The sequence below is a fragment of the Taeniopygia guttata genome, chromosome 28, assembly GCF_048771995.1.
Source record: "Taeniopygia guttata chromosome 28, bTaeGut7.mat, whole genome shotgun sequence".
In the NCBI taxonomy this organism is placed as follows: Eukaryota; Metazoa; Chordata; class Aves; order Passeriformes; family Estrildidae; genus Taeniopygia; species Taeniopygia guttata.
This window is the reverse complement of record NC_133053.1, coordinates 5,249,710-5,273,421: the sequence shown is the minus strand read 5'-3', so window position 1 is coordinate 5,273,421 and position 23,712 is coordinate 5,249,710. Positions and strand designations below refer to the sequence as shown.

Here is a 23,712-nt window from a genome sequence, read left to right as displayed (position 1 = left end):
AGTGCTCTGCTGCTGGTGTCCCCAGGTGCCATCCCAAGGGGCTGGAGGTGCCTGTGGTGCCCAGGAAGGCTCTGGGCATCCTGCACAGGGAGATACAGACTCCTCCAGCACTCAGGGACTCTTATCACCCACCTGCAGCTGGGCCGAGGGAGGGGAGATGCAGCAGACCCTGTGATGTAAACAGGACTGGGCACTGCAGAACAGGAGGAATTGCCAAATTCAAGTTTTAGATGAGGTCCCACATGAGCTGGCAGCTTCAGGGCATGGGAGGTCATTGCCCAGAGAAGGAGAGGGGGAAGCTTGGTGGGGTGGTACCCAGACAGACTTCCAGGTCTGCTGTCCAGGCCATCCAGCCCCTCTGGACTGTGCCCTGCTCACTCAAACAAGCTAGAAGTGCTGGGCAAGCTCAGTCCAGCCGTGAGCAGATGAGGGGATCATAGGAGTGGGAAGCAGACTAAAGACCTTCCAACCCATCTCAAACCTGCTTTCCTGGAGCCAGCCTGCAGGCTGTGCAGGTAAGTACTGGCTGTCTAAAAAGTGCTGAATGCTGTGACCTTTCCTTTACTCCTCTGCATTATCATCTTCAGGCAGTCCTCAAGTCTTGTAATTCCCACTTTCAGCAGTGAATCCTGTATCCCTTCCTGTTGATATGCTGGCATCCAGGATGGAGACAGTAGAAAGTGAGACCCTGATTCATGAGGTGGCGGAGATGAGTGGAAGAGGTGAGTTTTCAGAGGGGAAGAGGAGGGGTAACTGTCCTCTATTAAGGAAAAAATGCATCCTGTTTCTGCTGTGGGACAACTATTGAAGGTCAAAGCACTGGGGCTTGTCTCCAGACTGGGCTTTTCATGTGCTGGGACTTGGTGGCTGCAACACTCCCAGCTGAACTCTTGGTGCTCATCTGTAGACCCAGCTCCAGCACCAAAGGCTCCTGAACTGACATCCTTGGCCCCCTGCACTGCTTATAGAAAGAGTTGTGAATTTGGGGCCATGGGTTATGGGTCTTGAGTTAACCTCTACTGTGGCTGGCCCTGGTTTGTGCCCTGACCTGCCTGTTCTCCTTTTGCAGCACCAGAGACACCCAGGCCCAGGTCCGGGCTCAGGTGCACTGCAGGTGTGCACCCACCCACTCAGGTGCCACCTCCTCCTACGGGAAACTGAGGGCCCCTTGTCCAGGATGTGTGCAGGCCCCTGGGGTGGGGACAGGGTTGGGGCAACAGGGAGCCAGGGACAGTCCAGCTAGGGGCGTTTTCCCACTGCAGGGAAAAGGAATTCACCCTGTCCCTTCTCTTGCTGGGGTGGATGCAGCCCCAGGACTGCCTCTTCTGAGCAACTTTTCTTCCTCTGTCCCCAGCTGACGTGACTCTGGACCCAGACACCGCCAACCCCTTTCTCATTCTGGCCAGTGACCAGCGAGGGGTAGGACGCAGGGACGAGTGGACCTGGCTGCCCAACAACCCCGAGCGGTTTGACACGGAGCCGTGTGTGCTGGGCACCCAGGGCTTTGCTGAGGGGAGACACTGCTGGGAGGTGGAGGTGGCCGGGGCAGGAGACTGGTGGGCAGTGGGAGTGGCCCAGGAGTCTGTCAGGAGGAAGGGGGTCCTCAATTTTACGCCCCAGGAAGGGATCTGGTCTGTGGGGCAGTGGTTTGGACAGTACCATGCTTTCAGTGATCCTGACTGGACCCCACTGCACCTTACCTGCCTCCCCAGGGCCATCCAGGTCTGCTTGGACTTTACAGACAAGCAGGTGACTTTTGCTGATGCTGAGACTGAAGCCCCAATCTTTGCTTTCTGCTTGGCCTCGTGTGCTGGGGAGAGGCTGCGCCCGTGGCTCTGGGTGGGGATGGACTCGTGGCTCAAGCTGTGCCCCTGACAGGGAGGAAACATGGGGGGCGCAGCGGAGAGACTGGAAAGATGAACACCATCACCTTGGGTCTTGGTGCTAGGAACTGGGAGGGTCCTGCATCCTGCTGGCTTCTCCTCACGTGGATCCTCTGGCCACCAAGGAGAGGACTAGCAGGTCATGGAAGTGGAGGCCACAGTAGAGACTCCTTCATCCCCCCACCCCTCGGCTGGGACAACAGGGAGCACAGAGACTGGGTGCAGGGAGGAGCTTGGTGCCCGTGGTCCCATGGCAGGGACCATCACCGATAGCCAGGGCACTGCAGAACTGCTCTGTATGGAAAATACATGGCCATGGAAAATATAGCAGGGTCCAGTTCCTCCACGGGTGCTGGAGTAGTGCCTCTGGCTTTTTTCAAGTAAGTTAAAAAAACCCAAACACAGCTGGATACTCATGATAACACTTATCTTCCCCACACATCCAGAGACTGTCCTTGCTTGATGTGCACCAAGCACATTTCTCGCAGCAGAGCACTGGTAGCAGTGCAAGGGCAGCAGTAGGGGCAGCCCAGGAAGGAAAGCACAATGCTGAGCTGTGTCTGAAATCCATAGGAGAGGCAATTCCCACAGCATGTCCATTCTCTGACCTTGCCCCATCAAGGTCCCACCTCACAGGATCCTGCTAAATCCTGTCCTTAGGAGAGAAGGTGGATGTAGGTGAAGGGGGACATTACCTGGGTCCAGCCTAGATTTCATCTCCAAACACTTTTCTGGTTGGACCTTTAGTGCCACCTCTGTTGTCGTCGTTGTGGTGGCATCTGGGCACAGGCAACAGTATTGGTCTCCCTGCTCTACTCCAGAAGCTGCAGAGTTGCAGCTCTGGGTCAAGCCCAGTGGGTTTCTTAGCTCTGCCCTAAGCCTCTTCCACTGTGGTAGCACCAAGACTGGGGAAACTCAGGGATCTCTGCTCCCAGTGAGGCACTTCCTACTCTCCATGGGCAGTAGCCTCTGAGGCTGTCCTGGTTTTGCTTGGGATAGAGTTAACTTTCCTCTCAGTGGCTGGCAGAGTGCTGAGTTTGGGATTTAGGGTGAGAATAATATTGATAGCAACAACCAAATCATCAATCATGGGGTGTTTACCCTACATTTTCAGTGTCTCATGCTCTGCCAGCATGGAGCTGCAAAAAAGTTGGGGCGGGAACACAGCCAGGACAGCTGACCAGGCCAGAGGGACATTCCACACCACAAAACATCCTGCCCGGTGTGTAAACTGGGGGAGCTGTTGGTGAGGGGCTGATGGCTTCTGGGGGGCGGGCTGGGCACAGATCAGTGGGTGCTGAGCACCTACACTGGGCACCACTTGTTCCATTTGAGGTTTATTTTTTTTTTAATTACAATTATTATTATCATTAGTATTATTACATATTACTTTATCTCAATTATTAAACTGCTTTTACCTCAAATCAAAATTGTTTTTTCCCCCATCTCCCTTGGAGAGTGGTGTGTGACTGAGTGGCTGTGTGGTGTTTAGTTGTCAGCTGGGGTTACACCATGACAGAGATTTCACAGCAGAAGGTTGATGTATGGAGATGGCAGATTGTTAGTTCTTGTTTTTAGTCCTTTGTCATGCAAAACACCCCAAAAGAGTGGTGCTGTACATTTAGGGACACCTATCTTGATTCTTCTCAATCAAGAACAAATTCCTTCCTGAAAGCCAGCTCTGTCCCTCAGACTGGAGAACAGTTGGGTTTTTCAACAGGTTGGTGTCTGGGAATCTTTCACTGGAATTTTGTGGTTTGGAGGGAGTAAATATTCTGCTCTATTTTCCTTTTTGATGTGCCCCCCAAAAATTAATTAAAAAAAAAAATCAGCTGTCTGGGAGCTGAGTTTTGTAATTGCAGCATTTGTGTGAGAAATACACAATTTAATGTAGAATCACACCCCAAAGATTCAGGGGAGCTTAAATTCAGCTCTCATGTGCTAGAGGTCTCGGCATGTCAGAGCCACAACGGGTAGGAAGGCCTAAGGAACACCGGGGTCTCTGAGCAAGGCCGGACCCACGTGGGCTCTGAGTAGTTCTGGGGAGACAACTGGGGCCGGGAGGTTTGTGCATAGCCAGCACGGGCACAGAGAGCACATCAGTGACCTGCTGCCTCCTCAACTGTGCCTGGACACGGAGGCCACAGGGCAACTCCCAGGCTCCCAAAGCCCTTGGTCCACAGCAGGATGTGACCAGAGCCCTGGGACCCTCCTGCTGCCAGGGAAAAAGGCTGCAGCAGTGGACAGTGGAAGCACCTCAACAAACATGCTCTTCTCTGCGTTGGTCTGTCAGACATGCTCCAAACAAAGCCTGCCTGCATTTGGCACATCAGCCGAGCAACTGTGACTGAAGGCCCTTCCCATGAAACTGTTTCCTCTTTCCTGGTGAACCCTTTGTCTGGGACTTCTGCTCCTTTTACATTGCTTGTGCTATTGCAGATGCCACTTTTTCTTCCCCCCACCCTGTCAGATTGTTGTGTGGCATCACAGTTTTATTTTAAAGGACTGGCTGAGCCAACCACGGCACTCTCTTTTTTTAAACCTTTTTTTCTTTTAATATAAACAAGCCCAGAAAACCCTTGATTTGAGAGCTTGGCCAGGAAACTCATTCAAGGTCTTGCCCAAGGCTAAAGCCTTGTCCAGGACCTCAGAAATGCATCCAACATTGGTGTTGCAGTGCTTTGAGTGGCACTTTAAACAGGCAGCTTCACAATTTCCAACCCCCTGCTGCAAGTGTGACCTGATCAGATTTGCAGCAGAGATCCGGGGCCAGGGGCCAAGGCTGCAGGGTCTCCTCACCACCCCACAGAACAGGGGATGATGGCTGCCCAAGTCTCTGCCCTGAGGTTTCATGCCCTGCAGTCCCTGCCATGGGGCTGGCCCTGGATGCCTCTCAGAGCAAGCACACAGAGCAAGGCTCCTGCCCTGCGGCCAGCAGCTCCCTGACACTTGGGCACAGCTCAGACACACACACACGGCTCAGACACAGCACAAACACACACACACGGCTCAGACACAGCCTGGGCACAGCACAAACACACACACACGGCTCAGACACAGCTCAGACACAGCTGGGCACAGCACAAACACACACACACGGCTCAGACACAGCCTGGGCACAGCTCAGACACACACACACGGCTCAGACACAGCTCAGACACAGCTGGGCACAGCTCACCCTGCCACAGCGTGGGCTCGCAGACGTGCCCGGTGTCCCCACAGCCCTGGAGCGAGGGGCTGGGCCGCAGGGCGTGGGCAGGCTGGGGCAGGCAGCTCACAGGGCAGCATCAGGAGTCTCTGTGGAGCAGCATCAGGGTTGCTCCATGCAGCTCATACACACCCCTGGCTGAACCAGGGGCCAGAGGACTTGGCCCAAACATCATCACCTTGCCTGGTGCCCATGCCAAGCAGGCTTCTGTACACTGACAGAGAAACTGCCCAGAAATTAAAAAAGCCCTTGGTTTTGTCCAACTTTGAAACCTTCTGCTGGGGTCCTGGGGGCAGGTCAGGGCAGCTGCTGCAGGCAGGGAGTTCCGGGGCGCTCTCAGGGAGGCAGCCTGGGCTCTGGAGCCCTGGCCCCTCCAATAACAACACAACAGCCCAAAGTTTATCTCACTTTTATTTACATCATTGCACAGCCCGTTTCCCCAGAACGCATTGGAACGTGGTGGGTCAGACACCAATTGCCCACGTCCACGAGCTGAACATCTCTGGGAAGGAGGACAAGTCTCAAAGAGTCACTACTGGGTCTTGTGGGGGCACATGCAACAGCTCCAATTATTGGCAATGACAACAAAGCCAAGGATGCTGAGTGCAGCCACAGCCACACACAGACTGGGCCCCCAGTGCCCCAGCCAAGGGCTTCTGGCTTTCACAATTGCATATTTGGATTGACAGTGGGTTTCTTAACTGGAACACTGGCTTAATGAAGACCTTACCCTGGGGACATGCTATGGGAGACAGCATCCCTCATCACCTGCCAGAACTCGGTGCCTTGTGGGGCCAAGCTCCTGGGAGACAGCCAAGGCTGGGAAGGTTAAACTACCCCCTGTTTTTCTTCTCTGGTGATGTCCTGGTGATAAGGGGGTTGCTGGGAAGGGGCAGAAGGAAGGAGCACCCAGGACAAGGCACAGAGCAGGGGAGCAGAGCCTGCTGCCATGGAAGGGGTGTGCAGGGCGGGGAGTGCCTGCATGGGAATGGGATGGCGCTGGAGTGGGGACTGTGACTGGAGCTGGGCTGCAGCAGCCTCTCCACCAAGAGGACCAGAAACAGAGTAATCCCTGCATGAGTACATGACGGGAAAGGGGCAGACACCCACAGGTATGTGGAAGAAGGGAAGGGACAGTCGGGGGACTGGCTGAGAGAGGGGAGCAGAGATGTGCAGCCTGGCTGTAGCAGAGGACATTGACCCCACAGTCACACCAACCTGGAAGAGAGACCAGTACAGAGCAGCCCTCAAGCAGAGAGGCTGCTGCAAGGTGTGTCAAGGCATCCCCAAGCTGCACCTGGGAGAGGAAATAGAGGAGAGCAGACAGACACCAGGGCCAAGGGCTGGAGCAATCCTGTTGGGCAAGATGGCACTGGTCCCTGCTGCTCAGGCCACCAGCAACTTCCAGCTCAGGCTGAGGGAACACAAAAGGAAACACATCCTGTTTTGCAGCTAGAGAGGAGGAGGAGGAAGTGCACATAGTGCTTTGAATTCAGGAAATTACAGATCTCCATCTCACAGGGCATTGCGCTGACCCACTTGCTTTCAGCAAAGGGGCAGAGGGACATAGTGCATGACCACCACCACCCACTGCAAGGACACAGGTCCCTCAGAGCCTGCCTCTTGCCTGCTCTCTACCCTCACCACCATGGAGCCAGAGCCCAGGCTCCAGCAAAGGAGCTGCACACACCTCTGGAGCACTTGGCAGGGCAGCATCACCACCAGCATCCCCACAGCCTGTGCCACTCGGGAGACTCAAGACAGCTCAGCACCAGGCACTGTCTGGCAAGGTGAGAAGGGGCAGAGGCAAGGACCAAAGCCAAACCAGGAGGACTCTTGGCAGAGGGGGCATTCTGAGACAGAGGCCTTTGAGAGCTGCATGTGCTGGAAACTCAGGTGAAAGGAGGAGGAGAAGGAGGAACACCAGCCCCATAGGACGAGGGACCCAAGAGCCTGTTCTCTGGGACCAGCAAACTGGGGGAGTTTTACTAGAGGACACAACAGGCAGGCAGTGCTACCAGGGATGAACCCAATCCCAGCAGCTCCTTTGGAATGTGCAAATAAAGCGCAGAGACAGCCAAGAGCACCCGCGTCCTGCCAGTGCCGCAGGGCATGGCCTGTCCCCTAAGGTACGTGTGAAATTGATGCTACAGGAGGTCCAGCCTCAAGCTGGCACAAGGACATCAGCAAACAGAGACTCCAACGCCCACCTTCTGGGGTCAGGAAAGCTCCTTTCTCAATCTTTTCAAAGCAAAGGCAATGGTGGGTTTAGCTAGTACGGAGCCATCTCTTCCTACCCTCGGATCCTCCATCTACCTTTGCCAGACAGACCAAGGGCTGAGTGTATCCGAGTCCTGGGATAAGCCAGGATCTCAAGGAAAGCATTTTGTGAGATCACGTCTGCACCGGAAAAGATTCTCTCATTCTGAAACTGATTTTGAAATTCTCAAAATTACAGTACTTTACAATACAAAATGTCTCCAGTATTACGACATTTTACTCCTTCTGGGATTATAATAATTATTAAAAACACTCAGCTTTCTAGAAAGGACAGAACACCACAAAAGAGACAAAAGAGTAATGGGAAGGCTGCTGCAGTATATCAAAACCAATTTAGTGCAAAGGAGAAGGGACTTTCAAGAATGGTTGATGAAAAGTGTTCCTCATATGCTCATTTGGAGAAAAGGCATTGATTTAACCTCTGAATGAGATCAGGTTGCCAGCTTCTATCCTGAAGCTTAGAACATCAACACAAAAGGATTGAAACACAATATGCATAGCCATTTAAAAATAATATTATATATAGATATATATAGAGAGAGAAAGAGGGAGATGTTTTCCATGTATGGTATTTCGTTATAGGAAAGGGTCCCTGCAGACAGGCATGTTCTGCCATCGGGCTCTTCTGGGCCGTTTCACCCACAGATGTTGATTATGCGTCTCTTTGCCAAGGTCTAAAGCAGGTGCTGAGCGCAGAGTCCCTTTGGGTGGGATGACTGTTCTCCTGTGTCCCCACAGCTGCCACGGTCCCTGTGCCTGTGGGGACGCCCCACCCGGGACAGCTCAGACTGTGGTCTCATCCGCGGCCTTCTTCATGAGCTTGGCGGAGAGGAGGGACTGGGGCACGGGGTGAGGGCTCCGCGAGGCTGGGAGCATCAGCCGGACCTTCTGGTTGGTCCTTCGCCACTCCGAGTACAGCTGGCAGTGGTAGCGGAACGAGACCTGGCGGGCGAGAACGCAGCACGGTCACCAAGGCCGCCCTCGCTCCGGAGCACACGCAGGGACAGCCCGATGCCCCTCTGCCTCTGGGGACCCCTTATCCCTAGGCAAGGGACACAGCACTGACCCTGGGTTGGGGCACTCCTTGTCTCCAGACTCTGACAAGCAATTAATCCCTTCCTGGTGACACCAGGCTGAGTGGGGCACAGCCAAAGGGGCCTTCTGGGCATCACCAGCAGAGTGGGATGCGGTTTGCTCAGCTGGGTTTGGGTCTGGGCTGCTGAAGTGTGGTGGGGATGAGCTGCAATTTGCCCCTTCATTCAGCCCCAGGCTGCAGCCAGCACCTTCAGTAAGCAAAACAAGGGTCTGAACCCAACCAGCCTCCTCCCATCTCACAGATCCCAGGGGACCTTCATCCTGCACAAAAACCATCCCTCCTTTGTCCACACCAACAGGACAGCAGCTGGACTCATTTTTTCCTGACAACACCGTGGCCTGGGAGACTTGTCCACCCGGAGAGAGGCAGGAGAGGATGCAAAGGCTGGAGGGACCCAGAGCAGCCCAGCAGAGGCAGGAGCTGGCCGTGCAGTTTCAGAGCAGCCCTGCGAGGGGAGCTTTGAGCTCAGCTCAAATACTGAATCACCTAAACCAGGCTTCCTTACAGGAAGCATTTAGCTGGCAACTAGGACGTACCAGGAAATGCATCTGATACAGAAAATTCAGTAAAACTATTACTTCTGGATGGGTCTGCAGGACATCTTATGAGAAATGAAGCTGTGCCACTGTGGCACTGAGGTAATTGAGCTGATTGATCTCTGCACACCCCTCCTTCCTGTTGCAGAAGGACTGTGGAAATAAGACTGTTTGCTGACAAATTCATCTCCCAGTTTTCAGAGAATGGGGAACTAATGGTGGGAACCTCAAGGAAGGCTCCTGCCCCTTGCAAAGGAGCTGCAGCCTTGGCTACAGCCTCTCTCACAACCCTCACACTGGTTACAGCCTTGAATCGACCCCTTGTACTGCACAGCCCAGGGTTGAATGAACTGAACATGAATAAAGGTGCTTCATCTAATGTCCTCCTCTGCTCAAGGAAAAGTGAAGCACAGTAGAATTAGAGCCATTTTAGTCAGGACTTGCTACTGCACAAACATTTTTCCATTTCCTCCAGGTTTCCAGCTCCTCCCTACCAGTCCTGAGATAGAGAAGACAGAAGCACTTCCTCTTAAAAGTTTCCAGTTTTAGCTTGGCTTCCTATGGAAACAAGCTTCCTGCAGGAACATGCAGCATGGAAACTTTCCTCCATGGCTGCCAAGCAAGGAGTACCTCCAGCTTCGCCCCAGGCACGCTCACCCCTAGAGCAGGGGCTGCTGCAGCACCAGTTCATCCTGCCCTGCCTCCCAGGTCTGTGGGGGAAGGGTTGTAAGGAGTGTCCAGCCCCAGGGGAAGGGGTTGCTCTGAGAAATTGAAACATGAGACGACAAGGAAATGGACTGAGGAATTTCTATTTCCCACAGGACTCCCAGCTTTTTGAGGTCCCACTGTTTCTCCTGCATTGAGTGCACTTCTTCCCTTCCCAAAATGATGCTTCCCTGCAAGCAGCTGGAAAAGGGCATTGACAAGGCATGAGCACACAAAGGGCTTGCTTGGAATAGGAAAGCCAAAATCAAGATCCAAACCCAGAAGTGACCCAGCAACACAAGACAAAAGGAGTGAATGGGAAACAGAGGGAAGTCCCTGGCAGAGCAGCCCCTCGAGAGAGAGAGCTGCCCTGGGGAGGGTCCAGGCAGCCCCACTGAAACTCCACCTGTGCCACACCCAAACCTGCAGTCGCTCTCTCAGTCCTGCTCTTCTCAGCTCCCTGCAAAGATACAAACTCCTCGCCCCCTAATTCAGCAGGTCCAGAAATGCCAAACAAGGCATGTGCAGAAAACTCTCTCCCAGCAGGGATCAATTCAACACCCAGACTGGCTCAGGTGGAGGTTCCCAGCAACCTCCAGTGCCCCCCATACAGCAGTGGGCCAGGGCACGCTGGCTACCAAGCCTTGACTCAAGGCCGACCACACAGCCCAGCATCAGAGAAGTCACAGGTTTCCCCAGGGCCAGAGAGTTACACCCACACAGCTCAAAAACACTGAGTAGGAGTTTGTTTAGTAGTGGCCAGAGACCTCCACGGCCAGTCTGTGCTGAGCAGCAAAACACATGGTGGTAAATTATTTAGGTGTCAAATGTGTTCCATATTTTACTTTTTCCCTGCACTGCCCAGGTACCAAGTTTCTGTTTCTTCTTGAACCACAGACAGGCCACTGCCTGACCCAGCCCCAAGCCCTTCCCACCCAGCCTCAGCCCCAGCCCCATCCCAGCTCCGCCACATCGTTGGGCTCTTGACACTTGGGGAACACTGTGACAGTCTGCAAAGCAGATGACCAGGAGGTGATTTTCCATTCTCAGCAACAGCTTTAGCAGCTGGAACATGAAGATAATTAAATGGACATTCAAGTGGAAGCAGCCAAGGTGCTCTCACATGGGGAGGCAGAAATAGCAGGCGGCACTATGAGGTGTGAGGCAGCGCTCCCAGCTCCTGCTGGACAGGAGCAGGACGCTGGCAGCTGGCACTTACCAGTGTCCAGAGGACATAGATGGTGAAAAGTGCTATAGTGAGTGCTATGAGTCCGATGGCCTCCAGCCGGCTGTTGAACTGCAAGTGGTCCTGGGCCCCGCGCAGACACAGCCAGCCCGAGATGGCCGCCAGCGGAGTGATGAACAGGAAACACACCATGTCACAGAACAGCGTCCTCTTCTCATTGCGGGGCCCGGGGTCCTTCAGCCACTGCGGGAGATGGAGAGGGGCATCAGCCTGTGCCAGCAGCGAGCACGGCGGCAGAGCTGGGAGCTCCCGCCTGCACTGACCCACATCGACCTTCTCCTCAATGGAACAGAGAGTGTCAAGTCTAGGTTTAACAGCTAACAAGGGAAATGGAAGAAAGTTAATGAATGTGAACACAGAAGCTCCTGGGCTCTGCTCTGGAGTAGTGAGGAGCAGGCACTGCAGGACATCAGTTCAGTAAAGCCTGGCTTAATATGGATCTGACAGGTCTTGGACTAAACTTCAACAGACTCAGACCCAGGACTTTAACTGGTGAAGGGGCTCTGGGAAACAGGGGCCCTGGGGTCTACAGCAAGGCTAAGCTATAAGAGAATCTGTCCCAAATCTAGCCCTCGGGTTCCTGTGGGAGAATCACGGCATTTTAGATTTTCACAGGCAATCTCCACATGTTTCTTTTTTTGGGAGTCCTGACTTGCTTCCAGTGTGGGTTCATTTTAGATACTTAACTTCAGCAAAAGCAATTGTTCTATTGTCCTAGGATTATACTATTTTTAGTCTTTCCTTTCCTTTGCTAGAATAGCAAGAGGCTGTGGCTCCTACAGATACCAAGTTTTTACAGCACATCTTTACTGGGATCTGTGTGTGCTGGCCTGTAGATTCTTCCTTCTCCTCACAGAGATGACTGCCTCATTCAGGATTTTTTAAATTTTATTTTTAAATAAAATTTGGAGACTATTATTGAAAAGGCACAGGCAGAACAGGGAAGAGGCTATCAGGCCAATCCCACTGTACACAGTACCTGCTTTGGACCAGACAGCTCAGGAAGGGACTCATCTGGGAATTCCACACACAAAGCTCCTTTCCTACTCAGAAACCACTCTTTAAGGAGCAATACAGAAGTAGTGGTGACAGGTATGCAAGAAATTATGAGACCTCAGCAGAGGTAACCTGAGGACATGGCTGGCCAGAGGCATGCAGAGAGCACAGACACAGAGGGAAGCAAAGCACGGGGTGCAGAGGTGAGTGCAGTTTTAACTGCAGCATGGATGTTCAGGGAGACAGAGCAAAAGAGCAAGAATGGAAGCACAGCAAATTTTTGTGGAAATGGGAAAGAGAAAGGGAAGCTGGCAAACCTGGGCATAGAATAGGGGGATAGCTGGGCTGGTTAGAGCCACAGGAACAGCAGGTTCTGCAGCACTGAGCTGGCCATGAGCACAGGAGAGGATGCTGCAGCAACAGGAATGAGCCTGGCCCAGAATTCCAGCTGGGAGGACTCATAACCCATGGTATTTTAGGGATGTGACCTGAATCACCTGAACACTTCAGTGATTAAGAGCCAGGGAACATTAATTGATTCTAAAGCCATTTGGAGCACGACTTGATGGGCAGACAGCCAAAAGAAAACCTCAAAGAATCACAGAATCACTAAGGTTGGAAAAGACTTCCAAGATCATCAAGTCCAACCATCAACCCAGAGCCACTTCCAAACCATGTCCTCAAGTCATCCACATATTTTTTGAACACTTCAAGGGATGGTGGCTCCACCATTGTCCTGGCAGCCAGTTCCAATGCCTGGCAACCCTTTTCATGAAGAAATTTTCCCAATATCCAACTTAAACCTCTTCTGGCACATCTTGAGGCTGTCTACTCTCATCCTGTCCCTTCTTCCCTGGAAGCAGAGCTCAACACCCACATGGCTGCATCTTCCTGTTAGGGAGAGATAACAGAAGGTCTCCCCTGAGCTGCCTTTTCTCCAGGCTCAGCCCCCCCAGCTGCTCCTGGTGCTCCAGACTCTTCCCAAACTCTGTTGCCCTTCTCTGACCCTTGTACAATAAGAAGCTCAGGCAAATAGGTATTTTACTGCATCTTAATTATATTTATATTCCTTGTGACTTTTAAAACTCCTTCCTCCTCCCCAAGATGGGAGACAAACATATAAAGGCAGGAAGCAAATTAATTTCCTTTTGAAGTAATTGATTTACTTTACCAATATGTACTGACACAGTAACAAAATGGAAAACAATAAGCCACTCTAAGGGTGCAGCATTTTTGGCACAGCAACACATTGGTGCATACAGGACTTGAAACAAACTTTGTGAACAATCCATAAAGTGGTCAGGCAGATTAAACAATTTTTGTAGGAAAATGATCAAGTAAGCATGGGAAAGCAACAAAAGCATGACTTGGTCTTCTTCTAGCAGCTTCCACACTACAATCATGTCTGAGACTTAAAGAGGCAAAGGTGGCTGCTTGCTGCCATTTGGGCTACGAGCTGAGTCCTAGATCCTGCTTGAAACAACTTCTCTCTGCTTGTGTGACACAATTCTGGGTACAACCAATTTCTTTGTCCCCCAGCATGATCCTGAGGCTTTTCCAGATACTGGGATCAGTAGGGTTGTGGAAGGGAACTCATTTTTTAGAGCCACAGCAGGGCTGTGGGATGATGAGACATCATTTGGGTGCTGCAGTGCCCATGAAGCTTGGGTGAGCCCAGGTGATGGGAGGCAGGAGGGGAGCAGGCAGTAAAAGGCACCAGGACATCATCAGCTCCTCTGGAAGCCAAGAGCAGAACTCAAAGCATATCAGAGAAGTCTCTCAGTGTGTCCATCCCAGCACCTGCTGCTTCATGCATCTCAAGGCTGAGCTGCATTCTGCCCCTTGGGACCAAGGGGAGTGGACAGAAGAGGGACTCTCCCAGCAGCACTCAGCACCTTGCAGTCTGTCTGGTGGCTTAAAAATGGGCATTTTAAAAATCAGCTTTCATTGATTCTTACTGACTTACCTGGTGTAGCTGAATGCCCCTGGCTGTCAGCCTGTTTCATGAACACATCCCACGCAGCACTCAGTGCTGGAGGGATCAGCACAAGCTCGTGCCTCTCCCTGCCTTGCACCTGGACCCCTCATTCTGGTGGGCAAGTGCCACGACCAGTGTGACCTGCCAGCCTCAGCACCTGACCCTGCCAGAGCTCCCCATGTGCTTCACAGCTACAGCACGATGGCAAGCCACAGCACCACACAAGTATTTGGCTGCATTACAAAACATCCCACATGCTTTCTGCTCACCAGTTACCCCTCCGGCTTCTCAGGTGCCTGCTGATTTACCTTCCACTGCTGACCTGCTGCTTGGCTATAAAAGCCAGGAAAAAAATCACATGAACTTGGTCACAGCAGCACGATTAGCCCTGTCCCTGTACTGAGAAACATGTTGAATCAAAAAGTACAGCTTCTGATGCAGGGATCTCACATCCTTTCTCTGGGCCTGCACAAAACCTTTCTGCAGGCCATCAAGCTCCATGGACAGCCCCAGCAGAATGCTCTTCTTCCTTCCCCAAGGTGGGAAGGGATGTTTTCTGACACAGAATTCAGGAAGCCAAGACCCAGAAATGCCCCTAATCCTGCAAGCAGAGCAGTTAAGTGCTGCAGCACAAAGCTGCCCCTCCTCATCCTCCTGTCCCCAGCTACCTGCCAACAATGCTCCACAGACCAAGTCTCTCCTTGTAGAGCATGAAAGCCTTCCACACACCCTCACTGCTGGGAAGCACAGGGCTCTGGGCTGACCCAAGAGATTCAGGAGCACTAGAAATGGTGGACAGGAGAGGAAGAGACCCAAGCAGTGCTGCAAGTCACTGGGACACTTTCCTCCAGAGCACGAGCTTCCGTGGTTGGTGGCACCATGGCAAATGCCACACCACAACATGCACCAGTATAGAATCACAGCACTGCCAGCACCTGCACCTCAGAGAAAGCTCACTGGTCTTCTGGATCAGCACAGCACAGACAGGGCCAGACAAAGTGGTGAAGATGGACAGGTGAAGTGGAAGACTAGTGCTGCTGAGTATCAAGAGTGCAAGGGTATTTCCTGTTTTGGCCCCACACAGGCCATTGCTTTATGCAGAGCAGTGCCCAGGACTGCACAGAGAAGTGCCAAGAGGATCTCATGTTGGACCTGTGACCAGTATCTCCAGACAGCAAACTCAAGTAGGGAGAGAAAGGAAAAGATTGGAGGGGTGGAACTCAGCTGGAACCAAGAAGGAATTGTTTTTCCCTAGATCCAGGAGTGTAAAAGTGCCTTGAGCAAGAAGAGAGGTGGGCTGGGGAAGGGTAGAGGAACACGGATCGGACAACAGTGCAGTGAGTTCAGCAGAAGAGTTCGAGGAAAGCAAAGGGAAAAGTCTGTCTGCAAGGAAGATAAGGCTGGAGGAAGGGTGGGGGAGAGCTTATATCACAGCTCAGTTCTCCGAACTGGAGTGGGGACAGCGAGTGCTGCGCCAGGCACTGCGGCCAGAGGCAAAACTTCTTTCCCTAACAACATAAGCAGAAGTAACATCACAATTTCTGCCCGCCAACCTCCCTTTTCCTGTTCCAGGGACATCTCTGCAGCACCTCCCACAGCCACAGAGGCGCAGGAGACTCAGGAGACCAAGCAGAAGGACTGCACCTGACAGACCCATAGGAGGTGTCCCCTACTCTACCGTAACCAGCAGACAAGCAACTCCTCAGAGAATTTCAAACACATTTTGTTGCGTGTGACATTGTGTTTGAAAACTGTACTTTCAAAAGGCAAAAAAATAATCCACTGACCTACATAAAATATGCAGTTTAAGTGAACTAAAAGTGTTAGCAGTCATTGCAAAGTAATCATCTTTAATCAAAATTGCACCATAAACTCCAAGAACAACAGCAGGAGCAAAAACTGTCAGGCTCCTGTATAGCACAGCACTCTTGGAAGGAGGAGCTGTTTTGAGGAGGCAAAGGAACACACCAGAATTACTAAAGCAACCCATTTATAAATAAAGCTGTTAAAACACACATTGCTGGAAAACACCAGCTCTGAAGACATGGAAGCAGAATTTTCTTGGGACTCCCTGATGAGATTTGCTAGCAAGGACAGAAATAGGGAAACAAAAAGGGTAGCTGGTCTGCTCCAACAGTGACTGGTTCACCAGAGCAATCTTTTTTTGAATTAGTGAGATGTCTTAAATGAGTTTTGCCTTAGCAAAGGAATTAAATGCTTGCAGAAGCATTATGATCAAGTCATGCAGTATACTTGTTAGCTTTCACCATAAGGGTATGTTGACTTTTAACCTCTCAGCAATTTTAGCAAAGCCGGAGTCTTTGCTAAAGGACATTCTCCACCAGCAGTTTGTGTCCTCTCTCGGAGCACAGACTGAAACCTCCTGGCTCCTCTCCCTGGTATTTACATGATGTGTGAACAACAACACACCCTTCCTGTGGAGTATGGAGTGATCTCTGCTGGGACGGAACAGCTGCTGCTCTGACACCTGCCTGACCTGCAAGCCCGGGACATTTCCTCAGAGGCCTGGCTGGCAGCACAGACCTGACCTGAGCCCTCCCCATGCCAGGACTGCAAACCAAAGCTGGTTTACAGCAAGGGCAGATGGCCCCGAAAAGGAATCTTTGTGCTGCCGAAGTAGTGCTTCTCTTCAGCCCATTGAGAAACACTCAGAGGGGATAAAATTAACAATAGCTTGAAGCTTTAACACTTTACAAGCAGTTAATGAACTGAAGACAGAAATGAGAGAGGGTGGGTGCCACAGCAAAACACACAAAACAAGGCTGCCATGGAAAGGAAATACTTTTGCTGGTAACCTGGGAAAGTAAAAATGGGCAGGAGTGGGCTCAGGTACACCAATACAGACCGACCCACACAGCCAGGTCCCCCTGTGGGCAGTGAGCTGCAGCCAGGGAGAAGGCCACGAGCTGTGCAGAAGGGCTTGTGGCTGCAGGAACACAGCCACACTCTCACCCTTGGTAATGCTTGCTGGAAATACACAATGCATCCAATACAGTCCCAAATGCCTCCATCCACACAGCTCTGCCTGAAATCCCAAAGGACAAAGTATCTCCTGCAGGAAGACCACTCTGTAAGAGAAAATAGGTTTGTGATGGATTTTGCCCCAGACCAAAGAGAAGAGTTTATGTGGAAGGGAGAACATTAAGGACAGAGGCAGGGGAGGCAATCTTTTGACTCATACACAAGTTGCCTGGATCTCCTACAGCCAGGAAGAGACAGGCTCCTCCAGACAAGTTGACACATCCTAACTCAGCCTTCTAAGGAGGCAGGAATTAATTGATCACAAGAGGTATTCCCTTCTCTCCCTACACTATACAGGACTTTAAAGAACAAGGTCTGTCTGAGGCACATTTAAAGCATGAAAGGTTAGGGCAAATAAACTCAATCATGCCTAGAGAATTGTATGACCATCTGTGGTCTGGGAGAAAGAGCTGTCTAGGCTACAGCAATCCTTCAGGTCCAAAGGCCTGTGCTCCTCCTTCTACCATGCTCTGGAAGCAAAGGTACAGCTACTCCCTAGGAGGAATCCTGGGCAGTAACTGCATATTTCCTGTGCATAATATTATTAGAACAAAGAGGAAAGTACTTCCTCCAGGGAAACTGTGTCTGCTGCAACTTACACTTCAAACACTTCATCTAAATATCAAATGATGAAATCTTCTGGGAACACACAAAGTAATTTGCCTTTTTTGACTATTCCAGCCACTCTGGCTAGAGTGTCCTGGAGTCAGATCACTTTCCTGTAAACATATGGAGGTCCATTAAATAAACAATCATATAGGAAAACTATCCCTCTCTGAGGCTTGGCCATTTTGTTCTCTTCTGAGGACATGCTCCTCACTCAAGAACCTTGGTCCACAACTGTCTTGTGCTGGAGACCACTTCAGAGCTGAGCAGAAGCCTTCTGTCCTCTCACAGCACAGGCACCAGCGTTCTGTACCTCTGGCTACAACTCTCCACCCAAGGCAGCAGGTCAATTCCCCATCTCCACCTGCAGGTGTTCAAAACATGCCACCACTCCACAGCCTGACAGGTTTTCAAAAGTTTTTTTTCTTTTAAGCTTTCAACTAGCTTCTTAGTTAAAAAAAGCTCAACTAGGCTGAACTGCAGGAGGTATTTCCCCCACACCCGTGGGCCAGCCTGTGGTTGCCAGAGCTGGCTCTGGGCTCAGATGAGTTCCCCACTCCAGGTTCAGAGATCAGGCACACTGGCAGTCAACACTGTTAGTGTTTTTACATCGACCAGACAGCAACATAAATCTATGGCTGCTTAAAGAAAACAAAAATATAATTCTATTAAGAAATTATCTTTAATCCATACTGGACAAAGTTGACAACTGTCCTCTGTAAAAAAGGCTGCAAAATTCAATTACTGTTTATCAAGTGCTTGGATGTCACAGCAATAAGTACCCCAGAGAAGCTAGTGAGAAAATGAATAGTTTGGTCTTGGTGAGCAGGGCCACAGCAGGATTAATACAGTAGCTAGTGAGCATCTTTCATCCATGCATCCTCCTGGAAGACGCAGCCTGTGACCATGAAGACCACACTGTAACACAGATAGACAAGAGGCCTGAAGTAAAAACTAAGGCAATTTTGGTCATGGCGTTTCCTGACTTCTAAGAAATCAGGAAGTTTACACAAGAAGCATTTCAACTTGGCCATGTAGCTTCCCCCCACTACTCACCAAAATGTCTCCTGCAGCCCAAAATTAGCCTCAGGCCCTCTCCTTCCGAAGGATCTCAAAACCACATGACAAAGCCAGTTCTTAATGAAGCTGATAGTCCCTTCCCAGAGATGAGCAGTGCTGACCCGTGACTGCTGCAGCCACTATGACCAGCTCTAAGTTTCCCCATGCTGGAAAGGCAGGACATGGCAGAACCAACAGCAAGAGCAGCTTTCTCCTCAGACGTGCAGCAGCAGCAGCAGGCAGCATGTTACCAAATTCCCTTGTGGCCAGGTGACAGCAAAAGAGAGCTAGAATGGTTGGATAGCCTTTCACACATGGGACAGACCCTTCTGCCATGCAGCATGCTCCTGCATCATTCCTAGTCCTAGTCTCCATCCATTTATCCCCTGCTCTTAATTTCTATTTTGATTTCACAGCTTTACTTGGTAAGCAGTGGATTTTTATCAGAGCTCCTCAACAGCACACTCGCCACAAACATCACTTCCCCCAAAGTTTCAAAACACTCCCCACCTCTCCTCACAAACAACCAAGAGGCAGAGAACTTCCCAGATAAGGTGGCTGGGGGAACTGTGACATTTTTAAATGACTAAGCAGCCTCTTTCCCCAGCCCTCTTCTCAGAAACAGATGAACAGCTTGGAGATGACACTTCCCAAAAGTATTTGGTGAAGAGCTGCAGCCCGTTCTGGTATGGGGATGAGATTCACTCATCCCTGCAGGCAGAGTATGAATGGAAAGCACCAGCCAGCTGGCCAAGGGGTTATCTGCTCCTTCCGAAGGGCTCGGCACTAAGGGCAGAGCCTGCTACTGGGTTTATAATGAAGAATATAGAAACTGATAAATAGCTTTTAGGAACATAAGACAATTGTGGGCCTCCTCTGTTCTGAAACCAATTGAAGACAAGGAATGGGAGTTCTACCAAGAGTTCATTTGTCATATTGGCATTGAAAAGGTAGAAAGGTCAGAACGAGGAAGACTTCATTTACTTCCTCATTTTGGGACCCCTCCCCATGAAAGGGACCACCGACCCATTTCAAGGGACAAACTACACATGCTTAATAGCTTTTGGAGTGATTAGCATACGAAGCGGGGAATGGGATGTACCAAAATGATGAATATGTATTTGTATTTTGTATATTCAATACTTGTATGGATAAAAAGACTCTGTAATCACCTGGAAGGTGCAGTGTGTATTTGGGAGCGATCCCACACGCTGCCCGGCGTCGAATAAACATACACTTTCTGACTTTAAACTGTCAGAGAGTTTTTGTCCGTCACAGTTGGATATCGATACTAGATCAATATCCATATTTTTTTAATAAATCACACCCACCGCACTCCATCGCCTGGGGGCATGCTGTCAGCCCTGCAAGAGGGGAAGAACAGCCTGCTACCATGGCTTGTGTTAAATCAGGCTGTATGCTGCTTTCCCAGCCAGGGAAAACCTTTCTGCCCCTGAGCTGCTGGCAAGGGAACTGCTCTGTTCCCAGGGGCTGTACCACATTAGGCTCTGCTCTGCAGCAGGGATCGCTCTCACCAGCTCCCTGGTGACTTTTCATCAGGTGCTTACCAGCCTCCAGGCTCACAAGGCACTTTAGGCAAGCTGCTCCTCAGCAGACACCACAACAGAGTAGATCATCCCCTTCACGGTGTTAACAGACAGTCCAAAAACACCAGAAGTAACAAATCACTGGAATCCCAAAGCCTTGCCAGCTGGCAGTAATGGCTCAAGAAGTCCATTCCTCTCTGAACACATAGTGGCAGTTCTCCTGTGTTTGAGTTCATTAAATGCTGCCCACCCATCACCCCTCAGCACTCACAGTTTGTTGATCACCATACCCTTATAAGCTCTAGTCCAGAGGGGCTTTTCACAAATTTCAACAGGAATTAAAATTGATTGTCCTGGAACGCTCATTCACCCACACTGAAGTACAGACAAGACTTTCCTGTCCCACTCTCCCAGCAAGCTCCTCATGCCAGATAGAGGCACAGAGTTGGTGTCACAGGAAAAACTCCTCCAATACACACTGGCCTTTGAGCTTTTATTTGAGTGTGCAGTTTTCCAAGCCTATGTTTGTTATGAGGAGACACAGCATTGTGAAAGATGGCTGAACGCACTCCCATGTGTTTGTTTCTGGCTAGGAATATTTACCAGCTCTTAAGCTAAAACATCTGAGACCTGCACTCACAACTTGGCCTTCATAAAGGGCTTAGCAAGATCACTGCCCCTGGGCTTGCCTGCACTGTGTTCTCAAAGCCAAGGTACAGTCCTTCCTAAATGTTTTAAAGCAGTGTTTTGCAACCTCTGAAACAACTGTTTGAGAGATACTGGCCAAAGCACCGATTTATATGTCTGAGCAGCTAGGAGAGAAGCAGTAAGACCCCAACAGCAGTAACCACTGAGGTAATGCTCATACAAATTACTGTGCTAGATACATGGTTTGGGTTAGCACTGTAGGTGAAAGCCTCCTGTCTGGGGCTGTCAAGTCCATGACAGTCAGTTGTAAGTCATTAAAACTTGGTATCTACTTTGCAAACTAAAGCTTGAATGCTTCCCCAGTTGGTGGACTCTTTTCCACTCCAAGGTTCACCTAGGAGATGGGAGTAAGAGAAATCGAGCTGGGGACTCTGGAAAGGAAGAGGGGGCAATATTGTTTCCAGAGGGAAGTGGGAAGAGAAAAGAAGCAACCTCTGGAATCAATGGGAATAGAAACAGAAATGTGGAAAGCAACTTAGAATTCCAGTTGTGACTCAGTTTTGATCTAACTAAGGGGGCAAGGGGCACGAGAGAGTGGACAAGAGCAGTCAGCACTACAAATCCGAAATAACTCTGCCTCCACACACGCTCTGGTGGCAGGCAGGACAAATCTCCGACAGCTGACAGGTAACAGGAGTCTGGTGCTAAGAATCAGCTCCCAGAGCTCCCAGAGTCTGGGAATGTGGGACTCCCAAAATTGTTAAATGCCCAGCTGCAGAGTGATGCTTCTCTGCAGTTGCACAGTGTGTTGAAGGAACCACCAAGCCAAGCCAGCAGCACACTGACACGGGAGAGCTTGCTCAACTGCAGACATATTAAACCATCTTCTAAAACAAATCCTTAAGCCTTTTGTATTGGCCTCACTGGTTTACTTATTCCTCATTTGGGGATGCACACTTGAGCCCTGAGGTCAGACAATGGCCTGGTCCACGCTGCCTTTGCTCCCAAAACAAAAAAAAACCCAACCCACCAGCCAGAGCCCGTGTTGTATGTTCCAGTTCTGGGAGGCTGATGGACTGATCCCCTGTGGTCAACACAGAGAGGAACAAAAGGACCAGCTGAGCCCTGTCCTGTTTTCTCTTTCAACTGGGAGGAGCACAGAGCAGCAGGAAGGAGCAAGGCCTAAAGAAGCACACATCAATATTAGTCATGGGAAGACAGGTCTTGTACAAACAGTATCAGCAATCACCACATCTCACTTTTCAGAACAGAACATGACAAGGAAGGCACATGCAAGAGAGCTGCACTAATCTAACACTGAGATAAGATTAAAACCAGGAGCAAAAAAAAAGAGTATTTATGAGAACTTCATATTTCATGTCATGTTGTGACACCAGTATTTTGATGCTCAGGCATTAAAGCACAGCCAAAGCACAGTGCTTGCCACTGGCAGGTGGCACATGGGCAGGTCACTGGTAGGAGCTGCCCCAAACACCACCACTGTGTGTTTGCAACTACATCACTTGGCCTGACAAGGGACTTGATCTCTCCAAACAGAGTCTTTGTGAGTACAAAGGTACTGCAAGGAGGAGACGCCAAGAACTAGAAGAACAGTAGGGCAATCAGTCATTTCTTTCTCAAATGATATGGCAATAAAAATGAATCAGGAAGAAAATGGTACCTCTGTCAAGGGTCTTGGTCTTCTTTCTACAACAAATTCTGTGTGGCAGAGCTCACAGTAACTTGTGTTGGAGGAGGATAACCATTTTTCCAGGCAGCTCTTGTGCACGGTGCCCAGTGTTCCTGTGCAGTCACATGGGGAAAGCAGTCCCTCCCCATTTCCACCTTCATGACAGATTCGACAGATGGGACCATCACTAAAGAGGCAGAATGAGAGACAAACAGAATGAAATCAGAGTCAGAGCAGGCAGAACACTGCCACAGGGTCTGGTCCCACCGAGCCCCAGAAAGGCACATGAACAGCAGGCAGTGTGTGGCACAGCATGCCAGGAGCCTGCAGCAGCAGGAAACCAGTCTCAGGAAACCATGGAGGTGCTCAGGACATTTTAGATCATTTAAAATCTGGAAGACCCATAACAACAAGAGAAGATGGCACATCAGCCTGGCCAGCTCAGCTGGCTGAGAAGTGACTGCAGCGCACGTCCCACACTCTTCAGGGGCTGACACGAGATCCAACACCAAGCCTAAAGCACTCATGCAAATCCACATGACCAAAGCAAAGCCAAATGACCCACAGCATGCCCCAGCCACTTGCCACTTCTCAAGAGGTTGGCAATCAGGTCACATTTACCAGATCACCTATCCACTGTCAGCCCAACTTGGCTCTGCAGCCTGGGCTGAGCAGGAGCTGCACAAGGAACAGCAATATCTCGAGACACAACTGAACTGACCCTGGAAGCTAACCTCCCCAAGAATACAACATATTGCATAGCAAGCAGGCACCCAGAGCAAGGTCTCCAGCACACAAACCCTCTGCCCATCACTGCACAATAACTCTCCAGCATCCTGTGGGTACACCCTCCCCAGAGCAACAACTGCTCTGCAGTGTTCGGCACCTCAGTGGCTAAAGAAATGCTTTGGTGCTTCAGGAACAACACCTCCTTGGCCCCAAGTTCCAACTACAGAATCACACAGAACCCCACAGACCTCACAGAACCAGAGATATCTACCAAAGCAACTAACAAACATTTTCAGAGACTCTTGCAACCTTCCCCGCAGGAGACATGAGCCACCATCACACTCAAACCATCCATCTGCTCCCAAGATATTCCTCACACCTTCAGCTGGCACCACTGACTGAACAATTAGTGCTACACCTTTCACTAGACCAGTTGCTCAAAGTCCCACCAACCTGGCCTGGA

General features: G+C 50.7%; 2 protein-coding genes across 10 annotated transcripts in view; one reads left to right on the top strand and one right to left on the bottom strand.

Annotated features, from left to right (window-relative positions):
- Positions 1–206: 206 nt before the first annotated feature.
- Positions 207–3,725, top strand: LOC100224239 (E3 ubiquitin-protein ligase TRIM7). Of its 4 annotated transcripts, none has more exons than XM_030257126.4 (3): positions 207–515; positions 624–722; positions 1,355–3,725. In XM_030257126.4, the coding sequence occupies exons 2-3, from the start codon at positions 650–652 to the stop codon at positions 1,873–1,875; spliced, it is 594 nt and encodes a 197-aa protein (XP_030112986.4). In that variant the 5' UTR covers positions 207–515; positions 624–649; the 3' UTR covers positions 1,876–3,725. The 4 variants fall into 4 exon arrangements, with proteins under 4 accessions (XP_030112986.4, XP_072775505.1, XP_072775504.1 ...); XM_072919404.1 differs by having other exon boundaries at positions 592–722; XM_072919403.1 differs by having other exon boundaries at positions 588–722.
- A 1,759-nt stretch (positions 3,726–5,484) lies between these two features.
- Positions 5,485–23,712, bottom strand: part of MARCHF2 (membrane associated ring-CH-type finger 2) — a 33,289-nt gene continuing 15,061 nt past the window's right edge. For 4 of the 6 annotated variants that reach the window (XM_002189911.6, XM_072919401.1, XM_030257121.4 and 1 more), the window contains 3 exons: positions 22,512–22,707; positions 10,928–11,137; positions 5,485–8,313 (listed from right to left, as the gene is read on the bottom strand). In XM_002189911.6, the coding sequence (XP_002189947.4) occupies positions 8,155–8,313; positions 10,928–11,137; positions 22,512–22,707 (565 nt within the window). In that variant the 3' untranslated portion in view covers positions 5,485–8,154. Of the gene's footprint in view, positions 8,314–10,927; positions 11,138–13,091; positions 22,013–22,511; positions 22,708–23,712 lie in introns of those variants that run through there. The other 2 variants (XM_072919402.1, XM_072919399.1) reach the window with 2 other exon arrangements.

What these genes read in the sequence shown, in the direction of transcription:
- LOC100224239 (XM_030257126.4), top strand. Translation starts at nt 650, where the DNA reads ATGCTGGCATCCAGGATGGAGACAGTAGAAAGTGAGACCCTGATTCAT. An exon ending in GGCGGAGATGAGTGGAAGAG is followed by an intron (nt 723 to 1,354) that starts GTGAGTTTTCAG and finishes CTCTGTCCCCAG; the next exon opens with CTGACGTGACTCTGGACCCA.